Source organism: Mustela nigripes, chromosome 18 (genome assembly GCF_022355385.1).
Source record: "Mustela nigripes isolate SB6536 chromosome 18, MUSNIG.SB6536, whole genome shotgun sequence".
NCBI classification, from domain to species: Eukaryota; Metazoa; Chordata; class Mammalia; order Carnivora; family Mustelidae; genus Mustela; species Mustela nigripes.
Window position 1 is genome coordinate 15,460,164 of NC_081574.1, and position 19,948 is coordinate 15,480,111.

Genomic DNA, 19,948 nt, shown 5'->3' on the forward strand with positions numbered 1-19,948 from the left:
AGCATCCATGGAATTTCTCATAATAATGCAGTTTCACTGAAGAGTTTTCCATATAACATGAGTCTCTTCAGTTTTGCTTATGCTAAGTGAGAATTTTGTTAAGTAATATAAATCATGCCAAAGGATTTGAGTTATATGCTCAAAGGAATTTTTTCTTTTCAAAATTAAAAGGAAAATCCAATGGCTGCAACCCTTACTGGATTGGCTTCCCTGTGTGTATCCTTTGGAGTTGCTACATGTCAAGTACTAAAGCCTGTTCTGTCTAAAACCTTTGTTGTCATGGGTAATATGATCAATTGGGTTGTATAGCATTGTGTATAAGAATGGCTTTTACCCATTTATTGGTTCCTCCAAGAGAGTGTAGAACTATTTCACTTTTTGAACTTCTCTCACTCTCTCCTGATATGTTCACAATTTTAAGTCTTAATATATGTGTGTGTAACAGATGAAATAACACTTGGTGAGTCATACCACACTTAAATTGCTATAGACAAAACGAAAAAAAATGAGCTCTACAGGCTACCTACACAAAGCTTGGAAATATCCTGCCATAGAGATGTAAATTATGTCTTAGACTAGTTTTTCACTTTGAATCTCCTCATTAATGAAATTCTCTCTCAGAGATATCAGGAGAGAAAACCACATTATACATGTTTCTCTGAGGAGAATGTGGTAAGAGGAGAAAGAACCTGAAGAGGGGAGAGGAAATATGTTATTAATCTGGATTACTTTGAGTAGGAAAAATTAAAATAAGAGTAATTTTTTTTTTCCTACTGAATTGGGTGGCAGACAGACAGATGACTGCAAAAAACCATCTTTTGTGTCTCCATCTTTTCAAGACATATAAGGTTAAGGTCTTTGACTCTAGGCTAAGGCACATGAACTTTTGTTGGTATATGTTCCTTTTTACTTTTTTCCAACTGTTGAACTGTGAGGGAGGGAGGAGCTAGAAACACCAGTTTGTTGCTGCCTGGTTTCTATAAATGAAAGGGACAGCACTTAAACTCCAAGACAGTTAATTTTCTAAGAGATAGCATTTGGTTATTCAGAATAGCATTGAACATCTTGGTTCAAATGAATTCAACCCAGAATGCTAAAGGAAAGCTGTTGATGAAAGAGATCACTAACTCTAGGTTAGGCTCCTTGAGGAATTAAGGAGCAAGGAGACTCATGGAAGATGAGTGTTTGCACTGGAAAAGGTGTATCGGTGGCAGGCAGGCCTAGCCAACTCAGGTGACTGCCCTGGGCTAGGAATGTACCCAGAATGTGCAGATCGGACGAGGTGTTAGATAAGAAGGAGTTGTTGGACCATGTTAGGGTGGAGAAGGCATGTTCCTCCTCAAAGTGGCCAAATTAAAAATAAAATGAACTTAGTAGCCAAAAGAAAAAAAAAGCTATCTATAGTTGCAAGTCCTCTGTACTCAGACGGGGAATATGATTTTGAATCATGGGAAGGTGTCATATTTTAAGAACGGTGCCAGAAAGGTTCAAGAGTCAAGTTATATCAGAAAACAGAGGTTGTGGAAGCTACTGGTTGACCTGTGTGGATCTGGAGTCAGACAGACTGGGGCAGGTCCTGTCACCTCCCTGGGCCTCAACTTCTTTGTGTGCAAAATGGGGACATGAATAAAACTCACCTCCTAAAGCTCGTGAGAATCAGGTGTGGAAATGTAACCAGTGTCTGGTGTGTTGCCATAGCTCTCCATAAATGAGTCATTTAAAAAAAAAAAAATTGAAATGCTTGGAAGGCACAGGCATGCTTTGCACAAAGCAAAGAGTAGGGTAGAGAGAACAAAAATATGAAAACTGTCGTATAGAAAAGGGAGAGAACTTCATCTCTTTTGCTCTGTGGGAAGAATATGCAGAAGTTAAGGCAGATTATGACTCAATATTATAAATACTTTCTTGTAATTAGACCCAACAATGGCTTGAGCCCTGCAGAGCTGCTTCTGAAAGTGACTGAGCTCTTCATGCCCAAGTGTATTCAAGAAGAGGTTCACGTTCACTGGTTTGGAGGTTCTGTGGAGGAGATCCTCAGTGATTTCTAAATTCATATTGGGCTCTAGAATGTGCTCTTCTGGTCAATCACTCAAAAATTCACACAACATACATTAGATGATGAAACTGCCAAAGACCTGATCAACTAATAGCATAGCAGACCAATGGAGAAGAAGAAGTGGGATATTGGTTGGCCCACCTGATGGCATAGGTGAGTGATCTGGGCTGGTCTTGATGGGATTGGTCTAGAAAGCCTACTCTACATTCTGTAACTTTCCTATCATTCTGCACTGCTGACATTTGTCCATGATTCTACCTGCCTTAACTTATCCATCTTCATCCCGTGGGGCAAAAGAGATGACTTTTCTTCTCCTACATGACAATGAGACAAATCCTCCTCACGTGTGCCGCAGCAGCTGTGAAAGTAAGGCTTTGGCAAATGACTGATTATATTATTTCATAATAGAAGGGTCGAGTTTATCTTCCTGAAGCAAAGGGCACAGCATTCGCAAATGCCAGGGAAAAGGCTCAGGGTGTCGCTTTTGCTGTCTTTTCAAAGCTTCTGGCTTAGACCTTCACTTATCTGACATTGAAGAACAATGTGACATTTTTAGCAACAGGATATCTGTTCCCACAGTAACAGAAGAGGAACACACCTCATTTTGTGTTCTCTCTATTCATAACTTTGTAAGAAGAAAACTAAAATGTGTGAAGTTTATAAAGCAGTATGTCTTCAAATAAGGAGAGAGTTAAAATGCCTAAAAGTAGGTTGCTGTTTTCTTCTTAAATCCATGGCCAGACTTTAATAAAAACAAACAAACAAAAAGTAAATGAAAGTTGTAGGACACTGAAGTTTCCTTTTCAGTTCTCAGCGTAGAGAATTTTTGTTTTTAATAGAACCTTTATCAGCCTGACTCACAGAGTGTAACTTATAGCTCCCACTGTTTAATGAGAGTTCTTGCTAGAATGTGGAATGTAAGTATTTAAAATGAAAAGGTCACCACTGTGAAAGGCCATCACATGGAAAATGAGACTTAAAAATGACATATCAGGGGGCACCTCGGTGGCTCAGTGGGTTAAAGCCTCTGCCTTTGGCTCAGGTCATGATCCCAGGGTCCTGGGATCGAGCCCCGCATCGGGCTCTCTGCTCAGCGGGGAGCCTGCTTCCCTTCCTCTCTCTCTGCCTGCCTCTCTGCCTAATTGTGATCTCTGTCTGTCAAATAAATAAACAAATAATCTTAAAAAAAAAAACTCCGACATAACAGAACAGGCAAGATGTGGAAACAGCTTAGATCGGTAGATGAACGGATCGAGAAAATGTGGTATACAGATGCAGTGGAATGTTATTTGGTCTTAGGAAAGAAAGAAGTCTTGTCACACGGATGAACCTTGAGGACATTGTGCTCCGTGAAATAAGCCAGTCACAGAAGGACAAATATTGAATGATTCCATTTACATGACGTATCTAAAATGGTCAAACTCCAAGGAGCCAGAGTAGAATTCTGGTTCCCAGGTGCAGGGGTGGGGGTGGGAAGAACGGCTGCTGTTCAACAGGGGTAAAGTTTCAGTCATGCCCGATGAATACATTCTGGAGATCTTCCCTACCACACAGTGGCTGTACTTAATGATACAGTATTGGACACTTCAAAATTTGTTAAAAGGGTAGATATCATGTTAAATAGTCTTGGTACCAAAAAAAAAAGAAAAAAAAAAGTCAAAACTGCAACAATGTTAGGCCACCTTCTGAAAAAGGGCTGTAGAAGACATTTGGAACAAATTACATATCAGGTGAAGTAAAAATGTATTGTTGAAAACAATATATTTCCTTTTCCCAATCAGATGCAGAGTTTGGAAAAGGGATATTAATTTATTTTTTATATTTTTTAAAAGATTTTATTCATTTATTTATTTGAGCAAGAAAGCAAGTAAGCGTGAGCAGAGGCGGGGCTGGGGGAGAGGGAGAGGGAGAGAGAGAATTTCAAGGAGACTCCGCACTGAGAACTGAGTTGATCGGAGGCTCAGTCTCAGGAAGCTGAGATGATGACCTGGGTCGAAACCAAGAGTAGGACACTTAACCAACTGAGCCATCCGGGTGCCCCAAATACCCTCAAAGGGTATTATTTAAAAAACAAAAACAACTACTACATAATGAGGGATTACTATGTAGCAGGCACTACGCTGAATTCCTTATACACAGTATCTTATTCAAACCTCACTGTGGTGCTATAAGATGAATGCCATTATTATCCCCATTTTACAGATGAAGGACTGAGACTTAGGGATGGGGAATAACTAGATGAAAGAGCTTACAATACTCACACCTTGAAAGGATGTTTTTCCAATTGCTCTTCTCCTACTCTCTCTTAAGCCCCATCTGAGAAAGTCTCTTGTCCCCACCACTAAGTCAAGGATGAGTTAGCAGGGCTCATCATACACTTGCCCTATCAGCAGTATTTGTGCAGTTAACAGTTCCCTTCTCCATACACTTTCTTGGCTGGGCTTTTAGGACACCACAGGTCCTGGGTTTCTTCCTCCCTTAGCAGATGCTCCTTCTAGTCTCCTTTGCTGGAGTCTCCTCTTCTTGCTATGACAGTGCTCTTGGGCTCAGTCCTCGGGCTTCCTGTTTTCTCTGTACTCATGCCCTGGTGATCTCATTCAGGCTCTTGCCTACAAAAACCATCCAGAGCCTGATGGTTTATATCTCCAACCTAGACCCTTCACCAGAATGTCAGACTCCTATTTTGGATTTCATACTTGACCTCTCCATGGGGACATCTAATAGACATCTCAAACTTACCATGTCCCAAATGGAACCTCTGAACTTTCTTCAAACTTGCTCTACCCACAGTTATCCAGTCTCCATGGACAAAGGATGGCAAATTCCATCCTTCTCAGTTGCAATGACTCGACACCTTGGAGTCAGTGTCAACTCTTTTCTTGCTCTCATGTCCCACACAAAGCCAGTCTGTCAGCAAGTCCTCTTTTCTCCATTTTCAAAATACAACCAGAATCCAATTTCTCACCACCTTCATTGCTTCCATCCTGTTTTGAGCCACCATCATTTGTTACTTAGTTGCAAGAGCCACCTGACTGGCTTGCCTACTCTCCTTCTTGCCCCACTATAGTTTGCTCTCAACCGAGCTGCCAGAGTGATTCAATTAGATGATGAGTCCAAGAACAATTGTGGCAGTTCCAAATCTCCCAGTGACCTCCATTTTTTACTGAGAATACAAGTTAAAAATCCTGCAGTGGCTTCCAGGGATTACTGTCATCTGGCCTCTGTGACCTCTGACTTCACCTCTGCTTACTCTACACCTTATTTTCTCCCTCTTCTTTCCACTGGCTTCCTTCCGGTCCTCAAGCACCCCCAGCATACTTCAGCTCGGAAGCCTTGACACTAGATGCTCTCTCTTGCAGGAAAGGGCTTCCCCCTTTATAAACTATTCTGTCTTCTCAGTGAGGATTCTTTGACTGTCCTAAGTAACATGGACTCTCCTCCCCAGATCCCTGCTAAGCAGCGCTTAGTTATTAACATAATCTCCTTCCCGATGTAGGTAATCTACTTATGTAAGTTTCTGTTAATGTTTGCCTCTCCCTGGCAAGATTTTAAATATCAATGGTTTCAAATACAGCTCTGTGACTAGAATAGACTTGACACATAGTAGATGAATAATAAATAATTGTTGAGTGAAAAAAAAGTGAGAGGGTCTCAAATCTTAATTTGTGGATCATCTGATTCTCTGGGGATTATGTAATGAAATCAACTATCACTGGTCAGCATGGATAGTGAAAAAACCCATGGAAAAAGGAAATTATCAAACTTGAGTTTTCAAGCATAATAAAACATTTAGAAGAACCAAACTATGCTAGATGAGTAACCCAAGTTGTTAATGTAATGGTGTTGCTATGACTTCTCCTACCCTTGTTTCTTGGAGGCAGGTGTCCCCAGACAAAAGTTTACTCCCTGACACTGGCAGAACCCTGTCTGTAGTGTCTTGATTTTGCTCCCTACCTCATGAGATTGTGGAAGTTATTAATAAATACACACAAGCTATAACAGGACCTGTATATAATAAACTCTTAGTATTTGTTAGTTGCTATTATAATTATTGTCATATTTTATAGGAGGCTTTCCAAAGATATTACCTTAATTCAAAGAACTTTCTCTAGTGAATTAATTTTGCCTGTCACAGTTAGCTGATGGAGATATTTTAGCAGTGGTATGAAATCACCTATTTGTCTTTTTAATCATCTAAGCTTAAGGTTTCTGCTTTACAGGTGGGGGGAGGGTTGGAATTGAACTGAAATCTGTTTATCCTTAAAGCTCATGCTCTTAACACTATGCCGTTGTGCAGAAATCAAGAACACATTTCTCTTCTAAATGATGAATAAATGTCAGCAGAATGACACTATGAGAAAATTTTACTTACATGGAAATAAAAATTTAATTCCTAACTCTTTGGGTAATTGAAGATTGATGAATATACTTTCTGAAATAAATTTTAAGAAGTGGGAATTGATCAAGGTTCAGTGAAAATAAATACTGAGCTACAAAGGAATAAATAAGCACTGGTTGAATTAAGATACATGTTTCCTGCCAAAATAAATTATAATTGCTAATTATTTTGAGAGACTTGGTATATGTAAATAAAGTAAATCTAGGTACTCAGAGGTCTGGCATAAAAATATTTCTGTAGGGGCGCCTGGGTGGCTCAGTGGATTAAGGCATCTGCCTTCGGCTCAGGTCATGGTCTCAGGGTCCTGGGATCAAGCCCCACATCAGGCTCTCTGCTCAGCAGGGAGCCTGCTTCCTCCTCTCTCTCTCTGCCTGCCTCTCTGCCTACTTGTGATCTCTGTCTGTCAGATAAATAAATAAAATCTTTAAAAAATATATTTCTGTAAAACTTAAAAGTACTTTGAGCACTGAAGTGGTTTGCAGCGTCGAGGGTAACCAATCCATTATTGACTTCTAATAAATACTTAGAAGGAAGAAATTTTGGAACATGATTTCTGGATAAAAGATCTGTGTGTGTACATGTCTACATACATATACAACATATATTGATATATATTACTGTTTTTTAAATAAAAGGTACCTAGAAATTTATTGATGAATTTAGTGGGGTTTTAACTAGAAAGTTGAGGAAGATGGTTTCTTTCTCCTTTCCCTTCCTGCTTGAAACTACAAAGCATTAGGTTATATAAGAAGCCCAAACCAAAAGAGTTAGGGTCTCTACGGAACACCTGTAAGAAGAGATTGGAAAGTGTAATGTACCACCCGGCAGTCTGAGGACTGGGAGGCCGCAGCAACTGCAGATTTTTGTCTCTCTTGCGGAAGAGGTATCTTTGTAGTCTCTGGAGAAAGCTCAGGTAGCTGTTTGTGGCTTTCAGGATCATGTCCTGAAACGGGATTTATCTGAATAGAAAGAGATGCTGTGTGTATCTCAGGCACTGGGTTAGGGGGTGGTGAGCAAGGCCTTTTGAGAAATGAAGGGACTTCCACAGACTGAGAGAACTGTGGAGTATTAAAGTGGACACTGCTTCCTAGATCCTGGTTATGGATTAGTTTCAATGTAGAAATTCTTCGAGTCTGAGAATCTTGTGTGTAGTCTTCTTGTAGAAATGGAGTGCTGATATCAGCATTTGGTAGGGGACCAGTGCTGGCAGCTATTGGTAGCGGGTTAGTGATTTTTTGTGTATACGACACAGTTGTGTTAGATTCTTCCGAATATACAATTGTCTGGTTAGAGTCGTCATGAGAATACATAATTCCCTCAAGAGGTTTTTTGTTAGTAGAGTACTTTGTACAGGAGGGAGTTTGTGTGTTAGTTACTAATTGGTCTAAAATGTCACACTTTTGGTGATTGGTTATCAAAGAGCTACAAGAGCTCTCTTTTCTGGGTGGTGGAAAGGGTGCCTGGATTGCCAAAAACATCCGGAGAGAGAAATAATGTTGAAGGAAAAACAGAGAGAAAGTCAAAGTTAGTAACTGTAGAAACTAGTGTCAACCTTACCCTTAAAGAAAGTAAAGCAATGGCGTACCTTCTTCTTATTCTAAACATTTTATTGACTAGATTAAATGATCATTTTCATTCTGTTTAGAATGCATTTTAACTTATTATCAATAGTTACCTTCTGGGAGAAAATAGTTTTTAGACAGAATACATTATGAAGTTTGTCTCCATTATATTCTTGAAAATTATGTTAAAACTGAACATGTGTTCTCTTGACATATTTTTAGGCCTTGAGGTATATGCATAGTTTTAGACTTTGAGGTATAGGTACTGTATGTTTAGTCACATTATTTCAATAACATTGTCCATCTTTGGGACACCATTTTGCTAATATCTCCAACACAGTGTTCTTTTAGTTAATATAATAAACAGTTGCATGATTTATGTTTATTGAATAAATAACATATTGCTGACCTCAAAACTTTGAAATCCAAACATCAGCTAACAGCTTTATAAAAATTAGAAAATATGGTTAACAGTATGTTAGAAAGTGATCTACTTTTATGAGCTGAATTCAAAATAAAACCCCACAAAACCTGTTTTGAAACTTAAAACATGTCTTCTATGTTGTAAATATAAGGTTGGCAAGGAATACAAATACAAACCCAAAACATTAAAGATAAAATAGGTATCCAAATATGCACCTGTTACTAGAGAAAGGGTCTAGGGCACAGTCTAAAAACGTTGCTTTCACATAACACCATAGACAAGAGTGTGCAGGATTACCTGAGTTGGTGACTTTTTTTCTTGTAAGTTTGGTCGAACACTTCTGAAACCTTTTGCTGCAAGAGAGGAATATGTAGCATCTCCGTTCAGTGTCTCTTGATTTCGATCATTGTAAGATCTCCAAGCTTTCATTAAGGGAAAACAAATTGGATACAAAAATATCTATGTTCACTTTTAACATTTTTTAGGGGGTAAAATTTATTTCTATTTTCAAAATTGAAGATTTGTTTTTAGAAATTAAATTCAGTTTAATAGACATAACCGTATATGCAATTAAAGTTTACTATGAGGTCAACAATGTGACTACGAATATGTTAAGAAAATCTCACAACAAATGTAATGATTATTCAGAGTAGCTTTTCTGTACCTGAGTCTGGTGACTGAGAATCACGCCCTAAAAGAAAAAGAAATGTTGACATTACTACTAGGGAAAAAGAAGTGAATAATCCAGTAAAGACCATTTGGCAAAAAGCCACATCCACTTTTTTTTTTTTTTTTTTTTTTGCAAACATTATCTCATTTCTAAGCCTCAAAGTAACTCAAATGTACTAAATGGGAGGTTTGTGCATTTATTTTTATTTCCATGAAAGTATCATTCATTAAATAAAATATGTAATTATGTAATTGACACATATGACAAACACTGATTTTTTTTCCTTCAATAATATTGCAACCACGTAATTCTATCGTATTTTTGCCCAAGCTGGATGTGTGAATTTTAAAATACCAAATTAAAGGATCAAAAGGAATCTAGTTTGTAAGCAGTGATGATTTTCTCCAAGCATTAAATCAATACCAGGTACCTAGCTTCTAGTGCTCCTGTGTTACTGACCATACACAACTCCTGTGTTGGATAGTAATCGATTTTTTGTAGCTTGCAATTCATTTTTGTACTTTAAGAAAGTGTACTTGTTTCTACCATATTATGTGATATTTTCAAATATTTCTCTACTCCAGACTTTGAATTTTCTCCTTAGCACCGTTTTAAAGTCATTTTGTATTCAAATGTAAAAGAGTTATTACAATATATTCCATTGTCTTGTGGTAAGCTGTGGAAAATGAGTTCTGGTATTAATAAATTGCTTTTGATAATGCAGTTGGAAAGAGACTCAATGACTATTGGTTTTATTCAAATTATACATTCAAGAATCTTCCGTAACCTATGCACACTTGAGGTAATCTGTTGGCATTGTTTGGCTCTTTATTACCACATGGCCAACTTCACATAGAAATATAAAGCCTGACATTTAGAAAGGACCAAGCATGAAGCATGGTCATCCAGGCTGATCTGTCCAATCCTGAACTCCTCCCGCAGGATCCCTGAGACCATGATTAAACTGCTGTATTTCAATGCCTAATAGAACATGAATGTTACATATGAAAGGACTCGTCCTTTTCTTTCTTATATTTTGAAATCTAAACACATGAATTTGGAGTGATAAAAATGAGTTGAGAAGTGAGTTTGATTTTTAGATCAAATATTTGATATTCTTTCCAAATCAAAGAAATGTGAATTCGTACAGAGTACATTACCATGTCTCCAGCTCAGGTGAGTTAGAGAACACTATTAAATCTTTATCCTTTATGGTAATAGCTAATTTAGCAAAATTTATCTCCAATGAATTCAAAATCAAAGTAATAAAATGGGTACTGCAAAGTAAAAAATAACTTTCAAGAGTTATATGTGGAATGCTTACTGGACTCTATTTCTAAGATTTAATGTAAGCAGAAGTGATGGAAATTCTCTATCACTTAAATAATGATGAGGACTTCATAAAGAAGACAAAAAGGGTAGCAATACAATCGTTAGAATTCTGCTTTGGAGCACTCAGGGAGAGAGATGTCCTGACCACCTGCACATCACATACTATTTGTGACAAGGAACACATTTTGGGACTTGAGGGAAAGGCACTGAAAGGGGAAGAAGCATGAATTATTGTTATTTATCTTATAATTATTTGCTTAAGAATAGGGAGTTTATTTCACTCTTAGTTTGATAAACTGAGCTCATAAGGAAGGATGTGTGGGTATGTGCTGGGCACGGAAGGGGTACAGATGTGGTGTAGTGGGGGAAGGTATATTGATTGAGCAGATTTGAAAGACACTTGAAATAAACTCCCTTTAATTGACAGTTTGTGGAGGGGGCAGCTCTGTTTCTTCTTACTGGTGACCATATGGGAGATTATGAAAACTATAGTGGGGTAAACATTAAGTGTGAGACTCAGAGGACAGTCACTCTGAGCTCCACCAGAAGCCTCTCTCTCCCCCTGTACTGGGCCCAGGATTTCCAAATGAAACTGTACCTCTGCTACAGGAAATATGACATATTAAGAATGGTGAGCTTTTAAAACTATACTCAAATTAAAAAATAATAATATAGATGAACTCTACTGAGCCCTGATTAACATGGTAGACACAAGTGTGTAGAATTATGAGCAAGGAGAAGGGAAAAAAACAGCCATGGATTAAAACTTCAGGATGAACCTGTATTTTAATGAGTCTTAATGATTAAAGTCTACCTTTAAGTGGGTGGTCTCTTAAGGATACTCACATGTACAATGTTTGCTTTTTTTTTTTTAACATAAACCAGTTATATTCAATTTAACCAATACATTTATATATTTATATAATTTTTTATAGATATGAACATAATATATTTAGCATATTTATATATTTAATATGCCCAATCCTGATTTGCTATTTTATTATAATTCTTCAGAGGCCCTGAAAGATAAATACCATCCCGCATGAATACTATTCACCATAGATTTGCTTTTATTTAATTTCTGCCTAGAAAGCTTAGGGAGGGAGGACAAGTGTGGCTTGGAGCAGGTGACAGAAAGCATCCTGGGACCATGTCAAGTAAAGAGAACATTGGTTCAAAACAAAACAAAACAAAACAAAACAGATCTAGCATGTAAACGATTTGGCAGATTCATGGTGAAAATGGTTTTGCCCAGTTTCTTGTTCACTCGTGAAAATCCTAGGGATCAGAGGCTTTGATTTCTGGTATTCCTTAGTTGATGGTCATTGCTTCTCTGAAAATTCAAGAGTGAATAAATGGGACAGATTTATCATTCCCTGGCTATTTTGCATGTGAATATAAATACTGTCTGTGAGAATTAAAAACTATAAGCGGTCTTCACTGATACAATGAATGTTCCCCATGTCCAGACAGAAAGTGGTGGACACTTGTTGCAGAAGTTGGCAAAGCATTCCTGACTCAGTTTGGGGATGGGGCTGGAGGCCCTCAAAGGTCCTTTCTGATTTTATGATTCCAACATTATGATTTTTATGTAGCTGTGTTGGTGGTACCTGTTACATTGTAATCTTTACTCTGAGGTTTTATTTAAATGCCTCTTAACTGGTATGCTATACTACACATTATAAACTATACTTTTCTCGAAAATTATGATGATTTTAATGCTTATAGCTCCTTTCTTTAGAGAGCTCAAATGCTTTGCAAAAATTAATTGAACATATTAATTCAACTAATTGAATGCCTACTGTGTTTCTAAGTACTGTGATAAGCCATTTTATTTATTTTCTTCATTTACTCTTATTGAATTATGACAAATCCTTGTGAGTTTGGGAAATGATTAAGTTCTTAGAGAGGTAGGAAAAGGACAAATAATTCTTTTTTAAAGAAAAGAAACTTGAGGTACAAACAGATGACATTTCCTAAGGCCATGTATAAAACACATGGGTGGTGTTGGCCGGACTCAGTCACCATAGTGTACCACCAAATCAGTGTTATTTTAGACTGACAAGCGTTTTGGTAAAATAAAATGGTCACCATAGTCATTGCTGTGGTTCTAGCTTAGGTTGAAAACATCAGGGTATGCTATGAATTGTCCATTGGGACTTTACTCCTAAAGAGTTGACCAAGACACACTGATTTAAGGGATAAATAATCAATGACTCGTCCTGACTTTGTGACCTGAGGGTGGATGGAGGGAAGCTGAGAATCCTTTGTGGAGGTGGTCTTTTGCTTAAAGGTTGTTTTATTTTAATAATATCTGATGTAGTAAATATTTACTAACTCCCCTTTGATTCACAAAAAGACACTGTGTCAAATAAGTTCTTGTGAAGGCTACCACATACTATAAGAGACATAAAGAGGCAGAAAATATAATTTTCTTCAAAATGTAATTAAAACTTCCTTGCAAAGGGAATCATATCTCATGTGTCTAATTAATACAAAAGAGATCCATTTCTCATGTAACAATAAACAAAGTTCAAGGGACTTCATTCTCTAGAGGTCTTACTCCTAGTGATACAAAAGTTTAAATCGTCCAGAGCCATTACCTACTTTTACTACTGAAGATTATTTCACGTTCCTAAAGTATTAAATCTTTTCTGTTATTTTGATTCTGAAGCATTACAATTTTTCCACTAAGTTGAGTGAAATGAAATTGATATTCTAGTTTTGACTCTCCAGAATGGCGATCTCTATTTCAATCTACTGTTATTTCTTTCGTGGTTACTTTTGTAAATCATAACAAGTTGGCATTGTTGAAATAGTGCCATGTTCCCAAATGGGACGCGCAAAGGGGTCCACATCCGAGTAGCTTGGGACAGAATTTTACTTGGTTGAAATTTCAATGATATTTGTGGTTTGGCATTCCAGCTACCTGCTGGCCCTAGAATTCTATTTATTTATTTAATCTGTTTGTTTGTTTGTTTTCTTCTTCCTTCATTCCCATTTCCCTCAGGTATCCACATTTGAGTTTTTCTAACATTTTCCCATGGGCATACACACACGAACAAACATATAGAGAGATTTTTCTTAACCAAAATGATATCATACTATACACATTGCAATGTAATTTGTTTCTTAAAATGCACTGTATTATGGAACCACCTGGACTGGTATTTAACCATTTGTGAACTGGAGGTGGTGGTGAGTAAGGGTGGGAATTCTACACGTGAAAGCCTATTTTTTTCCTCAACGTGGCTGCCTAGGATCAACAGGGCTTTAACCAAGGACATCTTCAGTATTAATTAACTACTAAATTTATGTGTGTAAAAGACACTGCTAGGCACAGTGTAGATTAAAATTATTTAAACACTATCTCTCTCCAACTTTTCCCAAACCCACAAATATTATAAAGAAAAAACAAGGAAACACCCACTAACCAACCAGCCAACCAACCAATCAGTCACGAGAAGGTATAGCCCTATGTCAGGTCGTGGGGGTTGCTGGGTTCCCTTTGATCCTTCGTATCAGTAACCCCTCTCAGTGCAGACTGTACCCACCGGTGTAAGTCATAAAGAGACACACATCAGGGGAGGCCGAAAGGTCACACTCCCAACTACTTTCTACAGATTTATCTATATCTGTGGGTAGGCGCTCCTCCTTACTGGACCAAGATGTTTAAAAATTTACATTAGAAGGGTCTTTGCAGATTAGATTAAAAGATGTTTTAAGGTCTTTTCCAAAACTAATATTTGATCCCATTTTTTTGTGTGACCTTTGGCGAAGAAGTGAATTAATAACAATTCACTTTCCTGCAAATCCCTTTTCCTGCCCGCTGCCCCCTCACCCCGTGGATGCCCACCGCACCCCCCCCCCCAGCAGTTTTTAGGTGAAAAACAACTAAAGCACCTGTGAGTTATCTTAACTAAATATTCTATTACTTTAACTCATGAGAGGAAAAAAACCCACTTAAATAGTTATTAACATTTGTAGTCGTTCCTCAACACATTTTTGGCAGGTGACTGTTGTTTTTTAATTAGTTTTTAAACAATTTTTTAAAAAATAAGATATCAGATTCCTTTGGCTTTTTATTTTTAGAACAAAAACAGAAGGGATAGGAGCTGTTCTTGAGACAAGAAAAATAAGAACTGGTCGGCCATTAGAAAGGTATTTACAGCTGCTTTCATCATCCCAAGGAGATAACTCTGGAAAGAGAGAAAGGTCAGATTAAGCCATTTGATGTGAGTTAGTGATATTATACCTGCAGCCAATAGGTTTGGAGAACTCTGAACTCTCTTCACAGATGTTATTGTAACAGACATGGCAGCACGTTTGCGAGCACACCCACCGCTATCTGAAAGCAAAAAAATGACACAGCAGAGGCCACAGCAAAGGAGAAAGCACATGCACGGTCATGCATTTCAAGTGGAAGGTGCCAGACATCCAGGAGAAAGACGGACAGTCAGGATTAGTAACCATGGAAGACATCTAAAAATTTCACACCTGCCCCAAACTAAAACAAACAGAACGGAACAGAAAACCAGGGGTCTTACAAATAGATGCTTGTCTTTTATACTTAAGATGTTATAGGTTTTTTTTAATGAAAACACAAATATAGAACTCAGCTTTGCTTATACCATTGAAATTTGATTAATAGTAAATTTATAAGCGGTGCGAGTAGCTTTTAGGGTTAGGACAACCTGTCTTGACTCTGTTGCGAGCTATGGGGTAACATATTTTGTATTCATCATTTGGGTTTTACTGTATTTTAACTACTTATGATTCCTAAAGGTAGCTGAAATCACTTTTAAAAAAATATTTTATTTATTTTTTTGAGAGAGAGAGATCACAAGTAGGCAGAGAGGCAGGCAGAGAGAGAGGGAAAAGCAGGCTCCCTGCTGAACAGAGAGCCCTATGCGGGGCTCGATTCCAGGACACTGGGATCATGACCTGAGCTGAAGGCAGAGGCTTTAACCCACTGAGCCACGCAGGCACCCCTGAAATCACTTCTTGAAGTAAAAGTTATTAACCTATACCGCATGGTATATTTGATATATCAGATTCATAAAGAAACATCTATTATTACAGAAATTCTCTATTTTCTCATAGTTATTATTGTTATGGAAATAATTAGCCGATTTGGAATCAAAGGTAATATTGATATATACAGTATCGAAAGGACCAATGTTTAAAAAATTATATTGTTTTTATACTTTGAAATACTATGTATATGAGGATCTGTATACTTAAACTTTATGCAAATCGCAATGTGAAATAAAATAAGTGAAAAGGCATCAGCTATTTCAATGTGATGTGAGTTTAGTCTTCTAAAATTAGAAGGTTCATGTTCTATTTATGAACAGATTCCAATTTCATTCCCACATTCCTTTGTATATGGAATGTGCAATAAATAGTTTTGCTCATTCCCTCAGAATGAAAACAACTGAAATTGAATTCTTTTTGAAAGTCAGAACAAGAAAACAAGTAATAGAACCACCAATATGATAACATGATCATTATATATTGCCACATGGTATTCTCATTTTTCCCCTTTTTCTTTATTTCTGAAAGGAAAGTAACCACTTTGTTTATTGGAAGTGAGGGAATTTAAGAGTGTGTGGAGGTGCGATTTGAATTAATTATTGGTCAAATCACAAGCAGTGAGGTCAGTAGAACTTAAAACTGGTAGAGTGACTCTGGTATCAGAATATAATTTTTTAAATACGTGTTTAGCAGCTTCTTAATGAGGACAATAACGAATACAGAAAAATGATTTGAAGCAACAGACAGGAAGTCAAATAAATCAAAGATCAAACACAGAAAGGCAGAAATGGTAGAAACATACAATACTAAAGATATCTTCCTGAGAGGCATCAATAGGATTTTATCAAACTGCAAAAACAAACAAACAAAAATAGCTACAAGGGAGGAGTGTTGCAGATAAAGGTGATGTCAGTGAAGGTGTCATGGATAGCAGCTATCAATGGTCTAAGAGGACTGGGTAGTCAAGGCTGTTGAAAGTAGAAACTGGCCTCTGAGAAATTTTATTTTCTAGTTCTTTTAACTCTGAACATCTGAAAACCAGCAGGAATGAGGAAGAAACATTCCACAATGAGGAGATTCAGAGTCACTGGTTAACACATTGTTCCAAAATGTGTCCAGGAGGCACCCAGGACCCCATCAGAAGATTCACAAGGGTTTGGGAAGGCTGTTTTATGTCCTTGAAGAGAACACAGTAATACCTATCAGACACTGTGTGAACCACTAGCCTGAGCTAGTTCCCATTTTCAATGTAATAGATTGTCAAGTCTTCCTTGACATGATATCACATCTTTGAAAAGCTGGGTTTGGGTGACCACTGTGGCAAAGAGCAAAGTACCCTCTGAAAATAATTTTGGACCAGTAGGAGAGAGGGGCAACGTATGCTCAAATTCCATGATCTGAGATGTTTTGGTGTGTCCAACAGACAAACACATCCCATTAGTAGGTAACTATGGTTATAAAGAATAAAATAAAATGATTGTTTTTTTTATTAGAGTATATTATTTTTTTCGAATTGCTTCTCAGTTGGTAGAACATAAGTACTTATTAAGTTGTCTGTCCCTACTAATTAATAAATAGAACAGTTAGGTATTTCTTTTGGCTTGAGAATGTGGCTAAAAATTACTAAGATATCTTGGCTCTGTAAAACGAGGAAGGGTAGGAATCTCTGTGTTAAACAATATCTGTATTCTAAGCCATTCTCAGACATACATAAAATGAATGGGGCATCAGTTTTTATTAACAGTTTAATACAGAGCTCCCCTCGAAAAGTTGAGACCTTTGTGAAATTGCTAGGAGAGAGCAATCTATTCTATTCTGTTTCTACTTACTTATGTGTTGATAATTTCTACTATTCCTTGAAGGTACATTTTTTTTAAGATCTCAAAATGAGGATTCTGTATTGCACACTGGAGATCATTCTAAAGAATCATGATGCTTTTCTCACCTTCACACTCATCCCCAGCCTACAAAGTGGTCTACTTTTGCATCCCGCTGTAGGCCTCCTAGGAGCTGTTTCCAACTGCTGGGAAACACTCATAGGTAAATCACACACTATGCATTATTTGATGCCTGTCTCTCCTTCCTTTCTTTAAGAGCCAAGGTTTTCCTTAGAAAACAATGGTTCACAAATTCTAAGAGTGGAAATACAGCATGTTTTGTATATTGCTATTTTGTATATTTAGGTATTTTTATACGAAAAAATTAATTCCATTTCTTTGGCTCTTCTATCATGCATTTGACTAAAAATGAAAAAGCTAACTTAATATTTTTTCAAAACCTGTTAGTGACTGATGCATGGACATTGAAAGAGTAATATATCTCTTCGATGATTGTTAAGTAGATAACCAAGACCGATTTTATGTACAGATGTTTAGGAACTAATTTCTACTTCATTTTGTAGATAGAGCAGCAATGCTTTCCTCAACTTCCTACAGCAATATTTATATGTATATATTTTAAAGTGGTATGTTTTTATAGCAACATTATAGTAGTACTTTCGAGTTTTAAACAAAAGGTTCCAGTCACTTCTAATCGACTTTGTATGCATATGTTTGAATATCATATTTTATGTACATATACATGCGTAAATTCACCCAGACAAGCAAAATAACTATGCAAATTCGCATTCCATAGAGAGCTGAGCTTACTTCTTTTAACAAGAGCATGTTTTCGAGAATTACATTCATGCTGCTGGAGCAGTAATTTGGCTCAAGTACCCCAGGGACCTAAGCAAATGTACAAATTTCCTTTTGCCTATTTGCTATGAGGGATTGCATTCTATGACAAGGAAGATTAATTATTGAATGCATTGTAATGAATACAGCATATTTCATATAATCATATATTATACCTCTGTCATTAACAGCATGATAATATAAAGGCAAATCAGCGCTCCACAAAATGAAGGATCCTGGGAAGTTAGCCTCAGCATACATCTGTGGGAAGATGCCTGAGAACAATCAGCAAATATAATTTCCTGCTGTGGTCCTTCTGCTGGAGTGACTTTACACCATGACTTCTCCTGTTCACCTGTTCCTCTCTATTCTTTTTGCTTTCTTCAATCCCTTTGCCTAAAAGTATTTCTGCTTTCATTTCCAGTGTCTACCAGCCATATTTCCAATTGTCCCAGTGCCTTTACTTGGTCCATTTCTAGGGCTATCATTTCTCTTGATTTCTAAGCCTTCCTTATATATTTTATTATGTCTAATATCCTCATCTTGCCTGTGGCTCTCCACATTTATAACTGCATTTTCTGGGCCAGCTGATGTCAACTGCTGTAGGTTTCTGGTAAGGGACAGCCACAGACTCATGGACAAAGACAAGTGACTATGTCTCTACATATATTGGTTCCCACCAATGATTGTTAACCCTCCCTTAGGGCATTTTGCTAATAATAAGCAACAGCATAAAGGCAGGCAGCTTGGTGTAAGAAAAGGTCTTGAACTACCTTTTCTCCTTTGTCTTGGAGTTAACTGGCTGAAACAACTTTCCAGTGATCAGTCGTGGACAGGAAATAGCATTTTTTAGAACATAGGTTCCAGAATTTCAGTGGGAAAGTTATTTTACAGAATTATTTGATAGAGAATATAACAATTACAGGGAGGAAAGCTGAAAATATGTTAAAATATTTCTACTATGGAAAAAAAAAATTCATATGTACCTAGCATGTGTCCCAAACACTGTTACAATTAATTGTATACAATACAGAATTCAGAGACCTCAATGTTGTTAAAGGTAGTTGGAGACACTGTTTTCATTCATGAAGTATAATGCTTATGACTTTACGTGTATCATGTCTAGATTAATGAAGCTGATCTCACATGAAGCTTTGGTACTCTAACTGTTAACATAGTTAACATAAAGTGTTTATAGAAAGGGGAATTTTAAATATTTTCCACTAGAGCAATTTGCCTATGAATGTAGCCTATTTTAAGTGAGAAATTTCAAATGTATGCATCAAATGACATGCTACTTTTTCCTGGGGCATGTAGGAGTTAATTTCAAGATATGGTAATGGAAAAGGGAGTAAGAGAAGATAGCAAAACAGAAAATTCTACATTTGATAGCCATAGGACTGAAGTACAAAGACAAAGAAATTAAGTAATGAACTTAGACTAATCAGATCAGCAGAGTACCAAACTTAATAATTTGGGGCCAAGATGATTTTTAAAGAGGAAGGCTAAAGAGTTTAAAACTAACAGAGACAGCATACCTGTATTCATTTTGACCTTGGAGGGTTTGCTATTAAAGTCTTCAGTTTTCCTGTAGAAAAAAAATGATGCATTAATCTGTTCACTATGTGTGGAACAAAATATCATGAAAGAGTGTTTTTGTCTTGTTTCTGGTGTACCTTTGAGTTAATATCACATTATCATTAGTCTTATTTTAAATCAGGGCTTAATAAGGGGGCAAAATTTCTAATTGTATTCAAGTTACACTTCAGTCATTATTGGTTCATGATCATAAA

The 19,948-nt window shown here is 37.0% G+C and overlaps 1 protein-coding gene across 18 annotated transcripts in view; it reads right to left on the reverse strand.

Moving 5' to 3' along the window:
- The window catches only part of SORBS2 (sorbin and SH3 domain containing 2), a 208,996-nt gene that overhangs the window by 74,770 nt on the left and 114,278 nt on the right, over nt 1–19,948 (reverse strand). For 10 of the 18 annotated variants that reach the window (XM_059384281.1, XM_059384266.1, XM_059384263.1 and 7 more), the window contains 4 exons: nt 19,694–19,743; nt 14,699–14,791; nt 9,106–9,132; nt 8,739–8,863 (listed from right to left, as the gene is read on the reverse strand). In XM_059384281.1, the coding sequence (XP_059240264.1) occupies nt 8,739–8,863; nt 9,106–9,132; nt 14,699–14,791; nt 19,694–19,703 (255 nt within the window). In that variant the 5' untranslated portion in view covers nt 19,704–19,743. The remainder of the gene's footprint in view (nt 1–8,738; nt 8,864–9,105; nt 9,133–14,698; nt 14,792–19,693; nt 19,744–19,948) is intronic. The other 8 variants (XM_059384273.1, XM_059384271.1, XM_059384270.1 and 5 more) reach the window with 3 other exon arrangements.